The sequence below is a fragment of the Rana temporaria genome, chromosome 9, assembly GCF_905171775.1.
Source record: "Rana temporaria chromosome 9, aRanTem1.1, whole genome shotgun sequence".
Classification (NCBI taxonomy): Eukaryota; Metazoa; Chordata; class Amphibia; order Anura; family Ranidae; genus Rana; species Rana temporaria.
This window is the reverse complement of record NC_053497.1, coordinates 80,876,939-80,896,781: the sequence shown is the minus strand read 5'-3', so window position 1 is coordinate 80,896,781 and position 19,843 is coordinate 80,876,939. Positions and strand designations below refer to the sequence as shown.

The 19,843-nt window shown below is 45.6% G+C and overlaps 1 protein-coding gene across 1 annotated transcript; it reads right to left on the bottom strand.

Annotated features, from left to right (window-relative positions):
- Window positions 1–208: 208 nt before the first annotated feature.
- On the bottom strand, window positions 209–15,201 carry TMEM185A (transmembrane protein 185A). The gene is made up of 7 exons (XM_040323797.1): window positions 15,049–15,201; window positions 12,677–12,853; window positions 7,789–7,999; window positions 6,221–6,304; window positions 5,898–6,074; window positions 4,009–4,132; window positions 209–2,200 (listed from the first exon to the last, which is right to left on the bottom strand). The coding sequence occupies exons 1-7, from the start codon at window positions 15,084–15,086 to the stop codon at window positions 1,956–1,958; spliced, it is 1,056 nt and encodes a 351-aa protein (XP_040179731.1). The 5' UTR covers window positions 15,087–15,201; the 3' UTR covers window positions 209–1,955.
- Window positions 15,202–19,843: the final 4,642 nt, after the last annotated feature.

The window sequence follows — 19,843 nt, the reverse complement described above, 5'->3', positions numbered from 1 at the left end:
AATTGAATATTGTGGGCAAACTAAATATATATATATATATATATATATATATATATATATACACACACACACACACACACACACACACACACACAACTAATTAAAATAAACAGTGAAATGTTTACTATAGGCAATACCTCCGCTTTACTATGTTCCATATCTCATCAGCTCCAGTATGTTTGTAAATAACAGTTCAAACACCAAAAGATCTTAAGACATTCAAAGAGTTTACTGAACACTTGCAACAGAAACATGTTAATAAAAGGTTGGCCAGTAAACTTTACAAGCAACACCGTTTCAGTGCATAATAAGTAACATTCAATTTGGATAGTGATTTTCTAGATCAGTGTGAAAAACAAAACAAAATAGAACAAAAACACAAAAAAAGTACTGGCTTTTCGTTTGTTGATGATACACATCCAACGGTATTTAAAATTATAAATGACAAATCTGGAAACATAAGCTTTATTTTTTTTTACAAACAAATCTTATTTAAAAAAATATTTTGTATTTAACAATTTATACTGTACACAAGTATAATTTGAACAGAATATATTACATTGCTAAAACAATTTTATAAATACTATACAAACAAGCAAGGCTGCAATACCTACAAAAAACTAAAAAAAAAAAATCCTAGGGTTAAGATTGGGTCAATGTCTGCTTCTCAAATACTACAATCTTTTTAAGTGTCATTAAAGGGTATTTCTACTTAGAGATGATCAATGAAAAACAAAATGTCATTACGGTCACTGACCCAAAACAATGCAGAAAAGGATTGGTGACTTTACTGGTGGAATACTACTCAAATAATCTTCCTTCATACCAAATTGCATCAAGATGCAGTCACCCATCAGATGCCCAGGGTAGATTGCAAGTTCTAAAGGCAGGCACATCAACAAAATGGATTTGCCAGGCTAAACTAAAGTTCCGTTTTGCTTTCTAAAAAGGGTGAAAGGTCAGTCCCTCGACCCAAAATGTATTTTATGAGCAAAAGCCATCTTCCTATTTATTGTTAAAATTCACTAGGTAGACTGAAGTCGTTTTTTTTACATATAATAGCACTCATGGAGTGTTTCATTTAAACTGGTTAGCAGCTCTAAATAGGGAGAGATACCCAGTCTAAGTGGTAAAAGCATGCCTCCGTTCAATTCATCCAGGCCATGCCCCCATCCTGTTTTTTTTCCTGCCCCTGAGGCGAAACATTTTGAGACATGACCTGGATAAATGAAGCTGATAATGCTTTTGTAACCACTCAGGCAGGGTGAAGCGTGCAGCAGCTGGCCTCTCTCTTCCCATTTCTACAGCATGCTTTGGGTCTGGACAAACCTTTCCCCAGTCAGCATCAGACCTTAACAGCCTGAGCGGGGTCCCCTAAGCATTTCTCGTAGGTTATGATTGGCTACTCTATTCAGTTTCTCTAGCAGGTGAAAAGTGGGGTCCTGGTTCCATGAAACGGGAGAGAGGCCAGAAGGTGATCCCCTAATTACTATTACAGAAGCAGTGCTCAGGTTTTAATAAATCAATATTTCATACATAAAAATACACTAGTGGTATAAAGTAGGTAATGCAAGAGTTTTGTCCAAAGCAGAAGGAGCCTTGCATAATAGCTGCACATCAAACACAAGAATAACCTTTACAGGTATGCCAAACAGCATTTCACAATAACATTAATTTATTCTCTTAGAAGTTCAAGCATGTAATGAATAGCTACATTGATCATCTGTTAGCTGAGCTGACATGGTCAGGGAGAGAAAATTGCAATGCAGCAGCACAGATATGTAATGTTATGCTGCATTTTAAAAATAAAGTTTTTAAAAACAAAGCAAAAGAAACAAAAATGAAGTAAGGTCAGTAGCATAGATAGTCTGGTCTCATTGTGAAGAGCTGCTTTTACCCTCGGGCTGGAAACAGGCAAGTGCACCTAGGCAAGTTCTTCATGTCTTGAAGTCCCTTTAATCTGGCATATCTATGTTCAGCTTGGGAGGAGGCACAACATATTTGCCCGGGCTTTGTGTAATTACTACGCCAGTCTTTTTTCGAAACATTGGGGCAATTTTGGGAGGTTCTGGTACAGGCGTTTCCTCTGCATCTTCACTGTCCTCATGATGAATATCATAGGATATATTGCCGTATTCCCGAAGGAAAGGGAAGATCTCTAGCAGGAACTGACAGAAGTCTTTCCGAATGCCAAACCACCCTGGAAAAAAAAAAATAGATTTGTTAGGAAAGTATTGGCTATACAGTACCCTATGCTCCAAATTGTGCTAAGGCACCTCAATCTAAGACAATCTAAAACTTTCTTATCAAATAGAATTTTTGTACTCCCCACACAATTCTTCCCTTGGAAGTTCATTGGGTGACACAGGAAGCCTAAGGCCCCTTTCACACATGCGGACCGTATGTCCGCTTTTTCATCCATCCATGTACAGATGAAAAGGGGACATACATTGATCCCTATGAGATAGCGGATGTTCTTCCGCTGACACCCGATCTCATCCGGGTCCGTAATCCTCCGATTCTGCAGACGAAGGAAAATCCTATTTTTCCCATCCGTCTGCAGAGCGAATCGGGTGAACACGGACAGACGGTCAGTGTTCATCTGATCCCCCCATAGGGGAGAGCGGAGAAAAGACAGGGCGGTCCCTGCACAGTGTGCGCGATCCGCCGTCTCAGCGGGATCAGTGTTGCCACTGATTTGATAATGTCAGTTTTTGTGCACTGGGATGCGTTCCAGATCATTTGTTTTTAATGGGCTAGTAATTGCAACGCAATGAGTGGCAGTGTGGACAAGCCCTTTAACCACTTCATTACTGGGCACTTAAACCCCCTTCCTGCCCAGACCAATTTTCAGCTTTCAGTGCTGATGCATTTTGAATGATAATTGCGCAGTCATACAACACTGTACCCAAATAATATTTCTATCAGTTTTTTTCCCCACAAATAGAGCTTTCTTTTGGTGGTATTTGATCATCTCTGCGATTTTAATTTTTTTTCGCGTTAAACAAAAAAAAAAATTTAGAAAAAAAAAAACAATATTTTTTATTTTTTGTTAGAATAATATCCCAAATTTTTTTTTAATATATTTTTTTCCTCGGTTTAGGCCGATACGTATTGTTCTACATATTTTTGTTAAAAAAATAAAAATAAAAATCGCAATAAGCGTATATTGATTGTTTGCGCAAAAGTTATAGCGCCTACAAAATAGGGGATAGATTTACAATTTATTTTTTACTAGTAATGGTGGCGAACTGTGAATTTTTTTGTCAGGCCTGCGATATACGGCGGACATATCAGACACAATTTTGGGACCATTCACATTTATACAGTGATCAGTGCTATAAAAATGCACTGATAACCCCTTTCCTGCCAGTCACATTTATACAGTTAACACTAGGGGGTGAGGAAGGGGTTAAATGTATTCCCTGGGTGGGGACTGACTGGGGGAGGTGACCGATGCTGTGTCCCTATGTACATGGGGACACAGCATCGGTCTCCTCTCTCCCTGACAGGATGTGGAGCTCTGTGTTACACACAGAGCTCCACCTCCCTGCTGTCACCGCCGATCGCGGGTACCTGGCGGACATTGCGGCCGTCAGGCACGCGCTTCGGCATCTCAGCGATGCGCCGGGCACAGTGTTTCCCCGCTGCGCGCCCGGGAAATGCACATAAAAGGACGTCCAGGGACGTCCACCCGGCAGTTGAGAGCCGCGCTGTGGACGTCTTTCGTCTATAGCGTGGCTCTCAAGTGGTTAAAGGACAACTTTACCTTTAAAAAGAAATAAATAGATGCTAAACATGTTACACTCTAAAAATGGGCGTAACATGAACCATGTTCACAAAGGTGAATTTATCCTTTAATGTCATGCTACCAAGCAATTTTAAAATAATTTGTATATCTGAACCCTAAAAAGGTTTACTTCAATTAGAAGGGTGCCGATCTAAAGCTTCACTATAGGCCAGGATTTTATACACTTAAAACGATTTGCTCTAATGATTACTACTCACAGTGATTGCCTCCTTTTTGCCCAAATGTTGTTGCCATCAGAGTGATTAAAGAAAGCCATAAAGGGACAAAGATTGGGATGTAGGAGAACAAGTTATGGTCATCTAGTCGATGTACAAGCAGAATCTAAAAGATAAATATAAAAACATATAAAATTATCAGTAAAAGTCAATAACCTCACCTTCTTTTGTCTAAACACAAGATAACACAAATGTGAACTGATAAAAAGTCAACTCGGCTATTCCAGGAGGAATAAACAAAAATATTCACCATCCAGTATAATTCAACCTGGAACACTTAAAGGATCGTCTAAGTGGAGGGCGCTACAGCACTGTGCACCCAGTGTAATGATGCTGAGGACAGTCCTGACATCACATCAGTGCAGCTCTGCATCACTGAGGACTGCCCACTACAAATGAAGGTCCAAAGAGCATTCAGAACATTACAGGATGATGGCCTGAGGAAGACCTAAGTTGGGCTTTAACATCAGCTGACTTTAAGGTAACCCTGTCAGAGAAACAGAGGCTCTGTAACAGCTGACCTATCTGTTATGAGATATAATGAATACTGAATACAAAATGATATACAAATAAATATGTGTAGAGTGCAAATTAATAAAGTCCCAATGTAAAGGGTGAAAGTCCACAACTGGTGAATATTGAACAGTCAAACGTAGAAATAGCATTGAAAATAGGTGAATCCACCACCACTGAGGTAAGAAAGCCGCTCCTCAAGAGGTACACCGGGAAGAAGAATGAGTATAAACACCCTTACCGGAAAGGATGGACCCCCTGTTAGGCAAGGTCGTATGCGCCTGCAGAAATAGCCCTTTGCGGGGTATCAGGATATCACAATCGTATGCGCCACTCCGCTCATATCGGTTCCTTACGGCTGTACAGATCGGACTCAGCATGCCGAAAAAAGCGAAAGAAAAACTTGAGATGGTGTAATACCGTAAACACTTCCTCGGTTTATTAAAAGAAAAAAGTAACACAAGTTCCGAAGAACTAATTTAAAATTGCCGGCAGAAAAAAATAATTAAAATAAAAACATACGCCCGTGCTTCCGGGGTCACGTTGAACGCAGTGACATCAGTGCGTGGCTCCGCCCTGACATGTTTCGTCATAAAAGACGTTATCAAAGGGCACGCTACGTTTTATTTTAATTATTTTTTCTGCCAGCAATTTTAAATTAGGGGGTCAATCCTTTCCAGTAAAGGTGTTTATACTCATTCTTCTTCCCGGTGTACCTCTTGAGCAGCAGCTTTCTTACCTCGGTGGTGGTGGTGGATTCACCTATTTTCGACGCTATTTCCATGTTTAACTGTTCACTATTCACCAGATGTGGACTTTCACCCTTTACATTGGGACTTTATTCATTTGCACTCTACACATTTAATTGTATATAATTTTTTATTCATTATATCTCATTGATTATGCATGTTTATTATCAATTCGTGTCATTAGATTTAATTTAGCGCGACCACATCCCCCCTTTTCCCCCCCCCTTTATAATTATTTCATGAGTATCGCATGTTTTTAGGTGTCGCAGCTTCGTTTTCACCAACACTTTTTCAATTTATTTACCTTTAGCGCAGTATAGTATTTTTTTGTAACTATCTGTTAAAATGCCTGGCGGTCATACTGACATTCTCGCTTCAATGTGCTGGCCCAGACCAAGAATGCAGGTTAGAACTTCTGTCTTTTCTCAGATACACCTTATCTGCGTATTTGTTTATAAGCCAGTGACTCAATGTATAAAACCCATTGGTTCAAAATAAGCAGGTAAGACTTACAATCCAGCATTTACATGCATTTGGGTAAATGGCATTTAAATGTGACCATATTAGCATTAGAAATATTTTTGTTTGCATTCTAAACATTAAAATTACCTCAAAAGTGAGCAACGGCACAACTATAGCCATCCAACTAACTGCCATGGTGATATGTGTCCGTCTTTGTTCGGCTATGACATCCATTGATCGCAAGAAAAGGACGGACCACACAATATAATACAAAACCACCAAACACAGGAAGGACATAAGAATCCAAAGAGGCACACACACCACCTAAATAGAAAACAAATGGTTAAATGACACATAAAAACTACCACATGCAACTAATTAAACCTCAGCTATCCAAGAATGTTTAAGCTGTTTCAGACACACATGGCTTAAATCAAAACTAAGGGGAAAAAAAAAAAAAAACCGCTTACCAGCCATGGCCAAGTGATGATGCCATCCAGTCTTAGTGCAATGAATATGAACTGCAATATATTAACAGAGCACAAGATCTCCAACTGCAAAAGAGGGGAAAACGGAAAGGTTTTCTATATCCAAATAAGTGTAGTGTGAGAGTTACTTTATATATATTCCACTACCCCCAATTATTATTACTATTATTATTATTAAGGTACTTCTATAGCGCTGTCAATTTACGCAGCGCTTTACATATACAATGTACATTCACATCGGTCCCTTTCCTCAAGGAGCTTACAATCTAAGGTCCCCAACTCACATTCATATACTAGGGCCAATTTTAGACAGAAGCCAATTAACCTACCAGCATGTCTATGGAGTCAATTGAGTGAAATACCATCTGTGTGGCCTTTCTCAGAACAACACAGCCACTTGTCATAATCTTCTCTGCTGGGCCTGTGCATGAACTTTACAATTTGTATTCAATCCTTTTCCGCTTACAGATGATCAGACATTCCGACAACAAAACTGTGGATTTTTTTCCAGCGGATGTTGGCTCAAACTTGTCTTGCATACACACAAATGTCGGAAATTCCGAACGTCAAGAACGCGGTCAAGTACAACACTACGACGGCACTATTAAAGGAAAGTTTAATACCAATCGTGTTAGTGGAAGTTTGGTGAGAGACGATTTGCGCTTTTCAGCCTTGTGCTTTTCAGTCCGTTACAGCGTGACGAATGTGCTATCTCCATTATGAGCGCTAGTTTTACCAGACCGAGCGATTCCGTCTCGTACTTGATTCAGAGCATGTGTGGATTTTTGTGTGTCGGAATTGTCTACACGAGATCAGAATTTACGAGAACGGATTTCGTTGTCGGAAAATTTGAGAACCAGCTCTCAAATTTTTGTTGTCGGAAATTCCGACAGCAAATGTCCGATGGAGTATACACACGGTCGGAATTTCCAACAACAAGCTCCTATCGAACATTTGTTGTCGGAAATTCCGAGCGTGTATACGCGGCATTAGACTTTGTGATACTGCCTTTCCAGGGTGCCCAAGAAAGCTTGTCTGGTCTGTGGAGAATTTTACGCCTCTAAATCATAATTAGCTAGATTTCTGGACTGCACGATTCTCTACACTGGAAAATGTAGGCAATATCTGAAACAATTTGTTCATTCTCATCCACAGGCGTTCTCCGGTAGTGGTAAAGGGTGACCTGGGGGGGGGGGGGGGGGCTGTTTTAGACAGGTCACCCTTTACCACTACTGGAGAAGGCACTGTCCATAAGAAATTCGGCCCCCCTCCTCCTTCCTCTGCCACCGGGCCAAATAGAAAATGCAGAGCGCTTTGCAGATGCGCAGTAGCAAACCGGTTGTCACTGCCGGCTTCCCTTACCAGGAATAGCGGAGACAGAAACCAATCAGAATATCGGCTGGGGTGCCGACATTGCGGGAACCCAGAACAGGCAGGTGACCCAATATTAAAATGTCAGCATCTACAGTATTTGTAGCTGTTGACTTTTTAATTTTAGGTAGAAAATAATTACATATAATGCTTTATACTACTAGTTCCATTCTACTTACTTCAAGAGAACGGTCATGTCGGAAGCCCCATACACAAGCAGCAACTGAAACTGGAGACACAAAGAATAGAGGCATAAAGACCAAGAGCCAGAAGTAGTGGTTTCCTCTCTCGATTCGATCACAGACAAGAACTTCAAACATTAGGAGCAGCAGGTGAATCCCCACCGCTATAAGCATTGCTTTAAACTCCACACAGGTTTCACCTTCTGCCCTGCAGAAACAGAGAGAAAAAAAAAACGTTACAGCAAACATCTGAAGAAGAACAAGACTGAACATTTAATGCATACTGAAAGATCCATTATAGAGAACACATCACATACAGTATTAGAAAAAACACTCAACTATAAAAACCGTGTGCTTGCCTGTTCTGACCAATGAATACTCTTATCTTTATACCGACTAGAGTTTAACTGGGTTCTGGTAATAGATAATAAAGTCCATCAAATTCCTCTCATCTTAGACATTAATATGGAAATCCATCTGTAAGCCCCGTTCACACCTGTGCGACTTGTCATGCAATTTGACCGATCCACATCGCATGACGATTTTACAGATTTTACCAGAAGTCTGCACTTTTGGTGAGATACTCCCAAAGGAAATCTCATCTAAAGAGATTCAGATCCTGCAATTTTATTCATTAGAGCTCTGCAGGTGCAGCAGCCGATTGATAATTACAAAACCACCCACATACAGATTCACTCTGAACACGGACTATAAAACTCCTCTTTATCGAGAATAACAAAAAGGTAGGAATCTGCAACAAAGCTGGTTACAATCCTTGCCATGTACATAGATCACCTGGAGAGTTAATCTTTAAGTTTAAAGAGCAATGTAGGGAACACATAATAAGAAAATGGGGCGAACAATCATCCGATTTACCTCGTTGTTTTACAGCAAATCGGAACCAATGAACGAAAATTCTTGTACGACAAAGGCTTTTATTTTCTGTTGTGGTTTATTGTTTCTGATCATGAGTAGTCTTTCTTTTCTGATTTTTCTTGTATGAAAATGGTACACATAAATCACTTGGAGGACCGCCGCACGCAGATATACGTCCAGAATGGCACGGCAGGACAGAAGGTCGTACATGTACGTCCCCCTTTAAGAGCCCAGCCGTGGGTCTCGCGACCCGGTCCTCTTCTCCTTGACCATCCACGCGGGAACAGCAGACCCGATCGCCGTTGGTGTCCCGCGATCGGGTCACAGAGAGGAAGAACAGGGAGAGGTAAGTGTAAACAAACCTCTCCCCGTGCTTCCTAGTGGGGCTGTCAGTGATCGTCTGTTCCCTGTGTTAGGGAACGACGATCAGTGACTTCACATGCTAAGCCACCCCCCCCCCCACCACCACACTTAACCCCTACAGCGCCCCCTGCTGGTTAACCCCTTCACTGCCAGTGTCATTTTTACAGTAACCAGTGCATTTTTATAGCACTGTTTGCTGTAAAAATGACTGGTCCAAAAATTATTATTGGATGTGGCACCTCATAGAGACACAGACCGATAAATTGCTCTTGGTCCCAAAATAGTGTCAAAAGTGTCCGATGTGTCTGCCATAATGTCACAGTCACGATATATATTAAAAAAAAAAAAAAACTGCTATTAATAGAAAAAAAGAATTTCTAATAAAAATGCCATAAAACTATCCCCTATTTGGTAGACGCTAAAAAAAAATTGTGCAAACCAATCAATAAACGCTTATTGTGATTATATATATATATATATATATATATATATATATATATATATATATATATATATATATATATATATATATATATATATATATATATATAGCAAAAAGTAAAAAAATATTGCATTTTTTTTCAAAAATTGTCGCTCTATTTTTGTTTTTTAGCATAAAAAATAAAAACCGCAGAGGTTATCAAATACTAGGGTTGTCCCGATACCACTTTTTTAGGACCGAGTACAAGTACCGATACTTTTTTTCCAAGTACTCGCCGATACCGAATACCGATACTTTTTTTTTAAATGTGTCCCCAAATGCAGCCATGTCCCCCCACAAATGCAGCCATGTCCCCCCCACATATGCAGCCATGTCCCCCCCACATATGCAGCCATGTCCCCCCCCACATATGCAGCCATGCCCCCCCCCACATATGCAGCCATGTCCCCCCACACATATGCAGCCATGTCCCCCCACACATGCAGCCATGTCCCCCCACACATGCAGCCATGTCCCCCCACATATGCAGCCATGTCCCCCCACATATGCAGCCATGTCCCCACACATATGCAGCAGGTGTAATGCTCTTTGCAATCTCCTGTAGAAAAAAAATAAAAAGTTGCACTATACAACAAAATATACGTGCATTTATTATTATTTTCCCCGAAAGGCAATTTAACCTTTTAAATCACTCACACATGCCTGGGTAGCCTAAATTAAGCCAATAGACACATTGTGAACAGATTGAAAGCAAAAATCATTTGAACACAGGTTATAATTTCATGAAATAAAACATTTCCTGTTCCTCATATGCCTCAGAAATTCCAACAGCAGAAAATCAAAGGGGATCACAGTCCCATACCATTGGACAACATTGGAAATCACATCTAGTACTGCAGGGTGACTGAAACATGTGAGACAGGTCTCCTCCTGTGTGTGTGTGTGTGTGTGTGTGTGTCAGCAGGCTGGGATCGCTACTATGGGGACAGATTGTATAGGAATGCATGGGGAGATCTTCACCTGTGATCAGTTTGTTTTTTCTACTTCTGTGTCACAATAGATGTCATCTATTGTGACACAGAAGTAGAAAAAACAAAACTGATCACAGGTGAAGATCTCCCCAAGCATTCCTATACAATCTGTCCCCATAGTAGCGATCCCAGCCTGCTGACACACACAGGAGGAGACCTGTCTCACATGTTTCAGTCACCCTGCAGTACTAGTATTACAGGTCACAGACAGACAAGCAACGAACAGATCATTACAGAGGAGCTATGTTGGCGGGGACCCCCGGCCTCCTGAGCGACACTGCAAGCTACGGCACCAGCAGATCCGGTCTGTGAGCGGCAATGGGGTGACTCCGGGTGTAGGACACGGCGCACTATTACCTGCCTGGGTGTCAGCAGAGCGGGGGGTGCTGGGATTGGAGGATTTCAGGAAGCAACATCTAGAATAATGCGCAGCCGGCAAAACCGCCCTGTCTGCTATTGGTGAGCACTGCGGATTAACCCGTGCGACGCCGCCACATTCTGCTGTCACATGTGCGGCATGGAATGGTTTACAGTGTGCGGGGAATATCACAGCTTTCATTTGAATAGCTGTAGTCTTTCCCGCGCGCCGCGTATAGACACTCCCCCTTGCTCTGGATTGGACAGTTCACCTGAGCAAGGGGGAGTGTCTATACGCGGCGCGCGGGAAAGACTACAGCTATTCAAATGAAAGCTGTAATGTTCCCCGCACGTAATAACCAAGCGGGGATGCGGCTGCGGCGGCGGTGGCGGCGGGGACGGCGGCGGGCGGGAAGTATTCTATTTCGGTATCGGGGGTATTTGCAGGAGTACGAGTACTCCCGCAAATACTCGGAATCGGTCCCGATACCGATACTAGTATCGGTATCGGGACAACCCTATCAAATACCACCAAAAGAAAGCTCTATTTGTGGGGAAAAAAAAGGACATCAATTTTGTTTGGGAGCCACGTCGCACAAACGCAAAATTGGCAGTTAAAACGACGCAGTGCCGAATCGCAAAACCTGGCCGGGTCTTTAAGCTGCATAATGGTCCGGTACTTAAGTGGTTAAACGAAAATCGATCATTCTGTTCCCGTAAGAGAAAAATTTGGGAGTTTGTCCCTTCGGGAATTTTCGTACGAAAAGTCATCAGCTTTTGAAAATTTAGTACACTATAAGAAAATCATACAAAAGTTCCTCAGACAAAAATGGTCGCCCGATTTTCTTATAGTGGATAATATAGGAGGTTGAATTGACTGCAGTTGCATAATTTTGCCCAGAGATTACTGAATGCGATGAAGCTTTATTTTGTAAAGATACCCAATAAGGTGCAAAAAACAAACAGCAGTTTTGCTTGCACATGATTGGATGACGGAAATCAGCAGAGCTTTACCACATTTGTTAAAGTGGAGTTCCACCCAAAAATGGAACTTCCACCTTTCAGAATCCTCCCCCCTTCGGTGTCACATTTGGCACTTTTTCAGGGGGGAGGAGGGAGCAGATACCTGTGTAATACAGGTATTTGCTCCCAATTCCTGGCATAGATCACTGCGGTGATCTATGTCACTTCCTGTGCCTACACTGTGCTCCCCCGCTGTCTTCTGTGAGACACACAGGTCCCAGAAGACGGCAGTGACCAGTGAGGATGCGCAGCCCGACTTGCGCATGCGCAGTAGGGAACCAGAAAGTGAAGCCGCAAGGATGGCGGTGGCAGCATCAGAGAGCCGAGCGACTGATCGGCTTCCGACATCGCGGGCGCCCTGGACAGGTAAGTGTCCATATGTTCAAAGTCAGCAGCTGCAGTATTTGTAGCTGCTGGCCTTTAATATTTTTTTTTTTTTTTTTAGGTGGACCGCCGCTTTAAGCTCTGGGGAAAATGAGTGCAATTGCACTTGTAACGGACACAGTCTATTCGCCTTTAGTAAATTAACCCATTGTGTTTATGCGCACTAAAATAGTGTAATTTGTAATGAAAACATGCATTTTGATAAATATGTGCACCAATACCATGTGACATAAAAAACTGCATCTGCCACCATTTTATTCTCCAGGGTATTTGCATTCAGGAAATATATAATGTTTGGAGATTTTAATTAATCTCCAGGCCTAAAACTGCACATTTTAAAAATGTATGCACAAGCAAAAACAAAAAAAGGCTCTGGTGGAACAGAAGTAAATAGCTGCTATTACAATACCTGTACTGAGGGTTTCGTGCCCATACTCCGGTCCCCACAGAGGCGCCAACAATTACCATTAGTTTCCATAGCCATATTGGTGCAAACACTGCCCAGTAGCTCCACTGTATAATACCATCAAGGCGCAAGGAGAGGAGAACAGAAAACAGCAACAAGCAGGCGTAGATGAGAAATTTACTGCAAAACAGAAGACAGTAAATATTACAGGACGACCGTTACCAGCAATATGGCGTATTCAATCCATGAAGACGAAGCAATGTCTCCTCTATAAAAACAAAGGAAGGCTTCTCTATTCTGCATCTCATTCACAACAGTTTTGTTTACATTGTGATCATGTGATGGCCCGACCGCTTTACCGCTAACACTAATCTGTTGTACCCAGTGGACACAGCGGTCACAGGAGCAGCGTGCCCATGTACATGTATGCAACTCTGCCTGATTGTGCCACTTGCCTGCCTGCAGCAAGTACTGTGGGTGGGACGGCAAAGTGGTTTAAACAAAACTACTACAAAGGATTTATAAAGGCTGCCGCTTACTTTCTGAGCCAAATTCTTGAGTACCAGTTTGACCCCCGCACTTCCCCCAAACTGATAGACTTCTCCATGCCAAGTTAATGCCCAGTAATATCAGGCATGAGGGAGCTTGTGACTCTCTACCTGTACCAACGATGCAGTGCCAGGTCTGTAAGATCTCTGGGCCCTCCCTGTGTGCTGTGGATCCTTCTGCTTCCTACATGATGAGGAGTGTAATATAGGACTGTCATTCCACCACAGCAAACTGATCTCTACAAGACACAGAGGATCTGTGCCAGTGCTTGCAGAATAAATCAGACCACCATACCATCTTCCTTCACCCCTTCCAGGGCACTAAGGCCCCCCTACATACTGGGCAACCAACCCCCTTCCCTCCATACCAGGGTACCCAGCTTCCCCCCCATGTCAGGGCACCCAGACCCCTTTTGCCCCTCCATACCAGGGGACCCAGCCCCCTTACCCCCCACATACCAGGGCATCCAGCTTCCTTTCCTCCATGTCGGGACACCCAGCCCCCTTCACCCCATACCAGGGTAACCATAACCAGTCCCCCATACCCGGGCACCCAGCTTCCTTTCCCCACGTCGGGGCACCCAGCCCCCTTCACCCCATACCAGGGTAACCAGTCCCCCATACTAGGGCACCCAGTTTCCTTCCCTCCATGTTGGGGCACCCAGCCCCCTTTGCTCCATACCAGGGCACCCAGCCCCCCATACCATGGCACCCAGCGTCCCCCCATACCAGGGCACCCAGCTTCCTCTCCCCCCCCATGCCGAGGCACCCAGCTTCCTTCTGCCCATGCTCGGGCACCCGGCCCCCTTCCAGGGTACCTGGCCCCTTTCCCCCCTTACCAGGGCACCCAGCTTCCTTCCCCCCATGCCAGGGCAACCAGCCCTCTTCCCCCATACCAGGGCACCCAAAAATCCTCCCCCCATACCAGGGCACCCAGATTCCCCCCCCCCATAGTTATTCCCCCCATGCCAGGGCAACCAGCCCTCTTCCCCCATACCAGGGCACCCCACATTCTTCCCCCATAGCAGGGCAACCAGCCTTCTTCCCCCATAGCAGGGCAACCAGCCTTCTTCCCCCATAGCAGGGCACCCCACATTCTTTCCCCATACCAGGGCACCCTGCATTCTTTCCCCATACCAGCGCAACCAGCCCTCTTCCCCCATACCAGGGCACCCAGCTTACTTTCCCCCATACCAGGGCACCCAGCTTACTTTCCCCCATACCAGGGCACCCAGCTTACTTTCCCCCATACCAGGGCACCCAGCTTACTTTCCCCCATACCAGGGCACCCAGCTTACTTTCCCCCATACCAGGGCACCCAGCTTACTTTCCCCCATACCAGGGCACCCAGCTTACTTTCCCCCATACCAGGGCACCCAGCTTACTTTCCCCCATACCAGGGCACCCAGCTTACTTTCCCCCATACCAAGGCACCCCGCATTCTTCCACCATACCAGGGCACCCCGCATTCTTCCCCCATACCAGGGCACCCCGCATTCTTCCCCCATACCAGGGCACCCCGCATTCTTCCCCCATACCAGGGCACCCCGCATTCTTCCCCCCATACCAGGGCACCCAGCTTCCTTCCCCCCATGCCACGGCACCCCGCATTCTTCCCCCATACCAGGGCACCCAGCTTCCTTCCCCCATGCCACGGCACCCGACATTCTTCCCCTATACCAGGACACCCGGCTCCTTCAGGCATTGCAGGCTCCGTCTATCCGGTCCCCCTCACTAGGCCTCAGACTCCTCGGCCTCTCCTATGCGCCTTCCGCACACTCGGAGTCTCGGCTCTCCTCCCTCTCAGCTCTGTACACAGCGGCTCACCTGGGGTTGAAGTCCTGGAAGAGGCCCCGGAGATTCATGGTGTCCCCCCTCCCTCTCCGGGCTCTACACACAGGACATGGTCCGCTCCACCGACACCGCTCACCGCCGCCTTCTTCCTACAACATGCGCACACACCCGGAGCAGTCTGATACTCCGGCCTCCTCTATATCAGTCATTACGGTACAGAGACCTGCGAGCTGCAGTAGGCGGAGGAAGAGAGTTGTCACTGAAGTTTATCACCGGGGACATCGGGGGAGGGGGTATCAGGGGACATAAGTGCTGGGGTATCAATGATCGGGGGAGGGGGTATCAGTGATCAGGGGACATAAGTGCTGGGGGTATCAGTGATCGGGGGAGGGGGTATCAGTGATCAAGGGACATAAGTGCTGGGGGTATCAGTGATCAGGGGACACAGTGCTGGGGGTATCAGTGATCAGGGGACACAGTGCTTGGGGGTATCAGTGATCAGGGGACACAGTGTTGGGGGTATCAGTGATCAGGGGACACAGTGTTGGGGGTATCAGTGATCAGGGGACACAGTGCTGGGGGTATCAGTGATCAGGGGACACAGTGCTGGGGGGTATCAGTGATCAGGGGACACAGTGCAGGGGTATCAGGGGACACAGTGCTGGGGGTATCAGTGATCAGGGGACATAAGTGCTGGGGGTATCAGTGATCAGGGGACACAGTGCTGGGGGTATCAGTGATCAGGGGACACAGTGCTGGGGGTATCAGTGATCGGGGGACACAGTGCTTGGGGGTATCAGTGATCAGGGGACACAGTGGTTGGGGGTATCAGTGATCAGGGGACACAGTGCTGGGGGGTATCAGTGATCAGGGGACACAGTGCTGGGGGGTATCAGTGATCAGGGGACACAGTGTTGGGGGTATCAGTGATCAGGGGACACAGTGCTGGGGGTATCAGTGATCAGGGGACACAGTGCTGGGGGGTATCAGTGATCAGGGGACACAGTGCTGGGGGGTATCAGGGGACACAGTGCTGGGGGTATCAGTGATCAGGGGACACAGTGCTTGGGGTATCAGTGATCAGGGGACACAGTGCTTGGGGGTATCAGTGATCAGGGGACACAGTGCTGGGGGTATCAGTGATCAGGGGACACAGTGCTTGGGGGCATCAGTGATCAGGGGACACAGTGCTGGGGGTATCAGTGATCAGGGGACACAGTGCTTGGGGGTATCAGTGATCAGGGGACACAGTGCTGGGGGTATCAGTGATCAGGGGACACAGTGCTGGGGGTATCAGTGATCAGGGGACACAGTGCTTGGGGGTATCAGTGATCAGGGGACACAGTGCTGGGGGTATCAGTGATCAGGGGACACAGTGCTGGGGGTATCAGTGATCAGGGGACACAGACAGTGCTGGGGGTATCAGTGATCAGGGGACACAATGCTCGGGGTATCAGTGATCAGGGGACACAGTGCTGGGGGTATCAGTGATCAGGGGACACAGTGCTGGGGGTATTAGTGATCAGGGGACACAGTGCTTGGGGGTATCAGTGATCAGGGGACACAGTGCTGGGGGTATCAGTGATCAGGGGACACAGTGCTGGGGGTATCAGTGATCAGGGGACACAATGCTCGGGGTATTAGTGATCAGGGGACACAGTGCTTGGGGGTATCAGTGATCAGGGGACACAGTGCTGGGGGTATCAGTGATCAGGGGACACAGTGCTGGGGGTATCAGTGATCAGGGGACACAATGCTCGGGGTATTAGTGATCAGGGGACACAGTGCTTGGGGGTATCAGTGATCAGGGGACACAGTGCTTGGGGTATCAGTGATCAGGGGACACAGTGCTCGGGGTATTAGTGATCAGGGGACACAGTGCTTGGGGGTATCAGTGATCAGGGGACACAGTGCTGGGGGTATCAGTGATCAGGGGACACAGTGCTGGGGGTATCAGTGATCAGGGGACACAGTGCTTGGGGGTATCAGTGATCAGGGGACACAGTGCCAGGGACAGGAAGGATGCTGAGCCATGTCTGGGAACAGGTTTGGTGGACAGGAAGGAACATACAGTTACACTATATTACCAAAAGTATTGGGACGTCTGCCTTTACACACACATGAACTTTAACGGCATCCCAGTCTCAGTCCATAGGGTTCAATATTGCGTTGGCCCACCCTTTGCAGCTAGAACAGCTTCAACTCTTCTGGGAAGGCTGTCCACAAGGTTTAGGAGTGTGTCTATGGGAATGTTTGACCATTCTTCCAGAAGCTCATTTGTGAGGTCAGGCACTGATGTTGGACGAGAAGGCCTGACTTGCAGTATCCACTCTAATTCATCCCAAAGGTGTTCTATTGGGTTGACGTCAGGACTCTGTGCAGGCCAGTCAAGTTTCTCCACCCCAAACCTGCTCATCCATGTCTTTATGGACTTTACTTTGTGCACTGGTGCACAGTCCTTTGGAACAGGAAGGGTCTATTCTCAAACTGTTCACACAAAGTTGGGAGCATGAAATTATCCTAAGTGTCTTGGTATGCTCATAGCTCCAAACTGTCCCTGATTTGGAGCAAAGTCCCTCTGTCCTCCTCATTTGTCCCTCATTTTGGTCTGATCTATATAGTTGTATATAAAATGCACTTTGTATCTATCAAAAAGTGTTTCCGAGCGCTAAACCTTTCATTCAGTTTCTAAATTGCTGCATTTGTAAATTCCAAAAGCCAATATAAAGGAATAGTAGTGATAAAAAAAAGCCCTTGTGTGTCTAACCCAGGGTTTCTCAACTCCAGTCCTCAAGGCGCCCCAACAGGTCATGTTTTCAGGCTTTCCATTATTTTGCACAGGTGATTTGATCAGTGCCTTAGTAACTACCACAGGGAAATCCTGAAAACTTGACCTGTTGGGGCGCCTTGAGGACTGGAGTTGAGAAACACAAGTCTAACCAATCTTGTTTTTTTGTTGTTGTACAATTCTCCTTTAAAGGGGCGTGGCAAGGGGTGTGTCCTATGCCTGCATACTTTTGCTGATAGGTGTCCCTCATTCCCATCTCAAAATGTTGAGAGGTATGTATGCTGATGTCCAGGTCCAGCCCAACCCCACACCATAATCCCCCCTCCACCAAATGATTTGGACCAGTGCACAAAGCAAGGTCCATAAAGACATGGATGAGCGAGTTTGGAGTAGAGGAACATGACTGGCCTGCACAGAGTCCTGACCTCTGCCCTAGAACACCTTTGGGATGAATTAGAGTGGAGACTGTGAGCCAGGCCTTCTTATCCAACATCAGTGCCTGATTTTACTAATGCGCTTCTGGAAGAATGGTCAAACATTCCCATAGACACACTCCTAAACCTTGTGGACAGCCTTCCCAGAAGAGTTGAAGCTGTTATGGCTGCATAGGGTGGGCCAACTCAGTATTGAACCCTATGGACTGAGACTGGGATGCCATTTAAGCGGAGATCCGCCTAATAATAGATAAAAATAAAAGTCAGCTAGCTGGATTCAGGTACATTGCCGCATCTTTGCGGCGGCGTAGCGTATCGTATTTACACTACGCCGCCGTAAGTTAGCTAGGCAAGTACTGTATTCACAAAGTACTTGCCTGCTAAGTTACGTCGGCGTAGCGTGAATAGGCCGGCGTAAGAGCGCCGAATTCAAATGAGGATGTGGGGGGCGCGTTTTATGTAGATTAACTGTGACCCGACGTGATTGACGTTTTTTAAGAACGGCGCATGCGCCATCCGTGTACATATCCCAGTGTGCATTGCGGCAAAGTACGCCGCAAGGACGTATTGGTTTCAACGTGGACGTAAACTACGTCCAGCCCTATTCACGGACGACTTACGCAAACAACGTAAAATTTTCAAATTTCGACGCGGGAACGACGGCCATACTTAACATTGGCTACGCCACCTAGGGGGCATGTTTATCTTTAGGCCACGTATCTCTTACGGAAACGGCGTATCTTGCCTGCGACGGGCGCATGTACGTTCGTGAATAGGCGTATCTAGTAATTTACGTATTCTACGCCGAACGCAATGGAAGCGCCACCTAGCAGCCAGCCTAAATATTGCACCCTAAGATACGACGGCGCAAGCCGTCGTATCTTAGATAGGTTTAAGTGTATCTCAGTTTGAGAATACACTTAAACTTAGGTCGGCGCAGATTCCGAGTTAGGTCGGCGTATCTACTGATATGCCGGCCTAACTCTTTCTGAATCCACCTAAGCAGCTACAAATATTACAACTGCTGACTTTTAAAATAACGACACTTACCTGTCCAGGGCACCTGCCTGGACAGCGGGAGTTCCATTTCTGGGTGGAACTCCACTTTAAAGCGGGGTTCCGGGCATAATTTATTTATTTATTTTTTGCAAGCTAAAATGAATCACATTAAATAGTCCCTAAAACATATTGATAGCCTCCTAATCGTTCCAGAAATCATTGCAAACACTTGCCTTATATCCTCCAGCTCATGTTGTGGCCGTATCTATCATATGTGTGGCATGTGAAGCCCAGTTCCTTTTTCTTCCTGGTTTTCAGGGAGAGGTGCATGCTGGGTGATTTTTAGGCACAGTAATGCTCAGAGACTCCTGGGAAATGAGTGTCATCATTTCCCAGAAGGCAATGGGGTCTTAGGACAGGAAGTTGAACCACCTAGGACCAGGAACTAGGCAGATTACGAAACCTGCCTAGTAACAGCCAGATAGAAGTGAGTATTTTTTTTAATTTTTTTTTTACATTAAAGGCAAGCTGTTAATAGAAAGTTCATTTTTAGGGTGGAACTCCGCTTTAACGTTCATGTGTGTGTAAAGGCAGGCGTCCCAATACT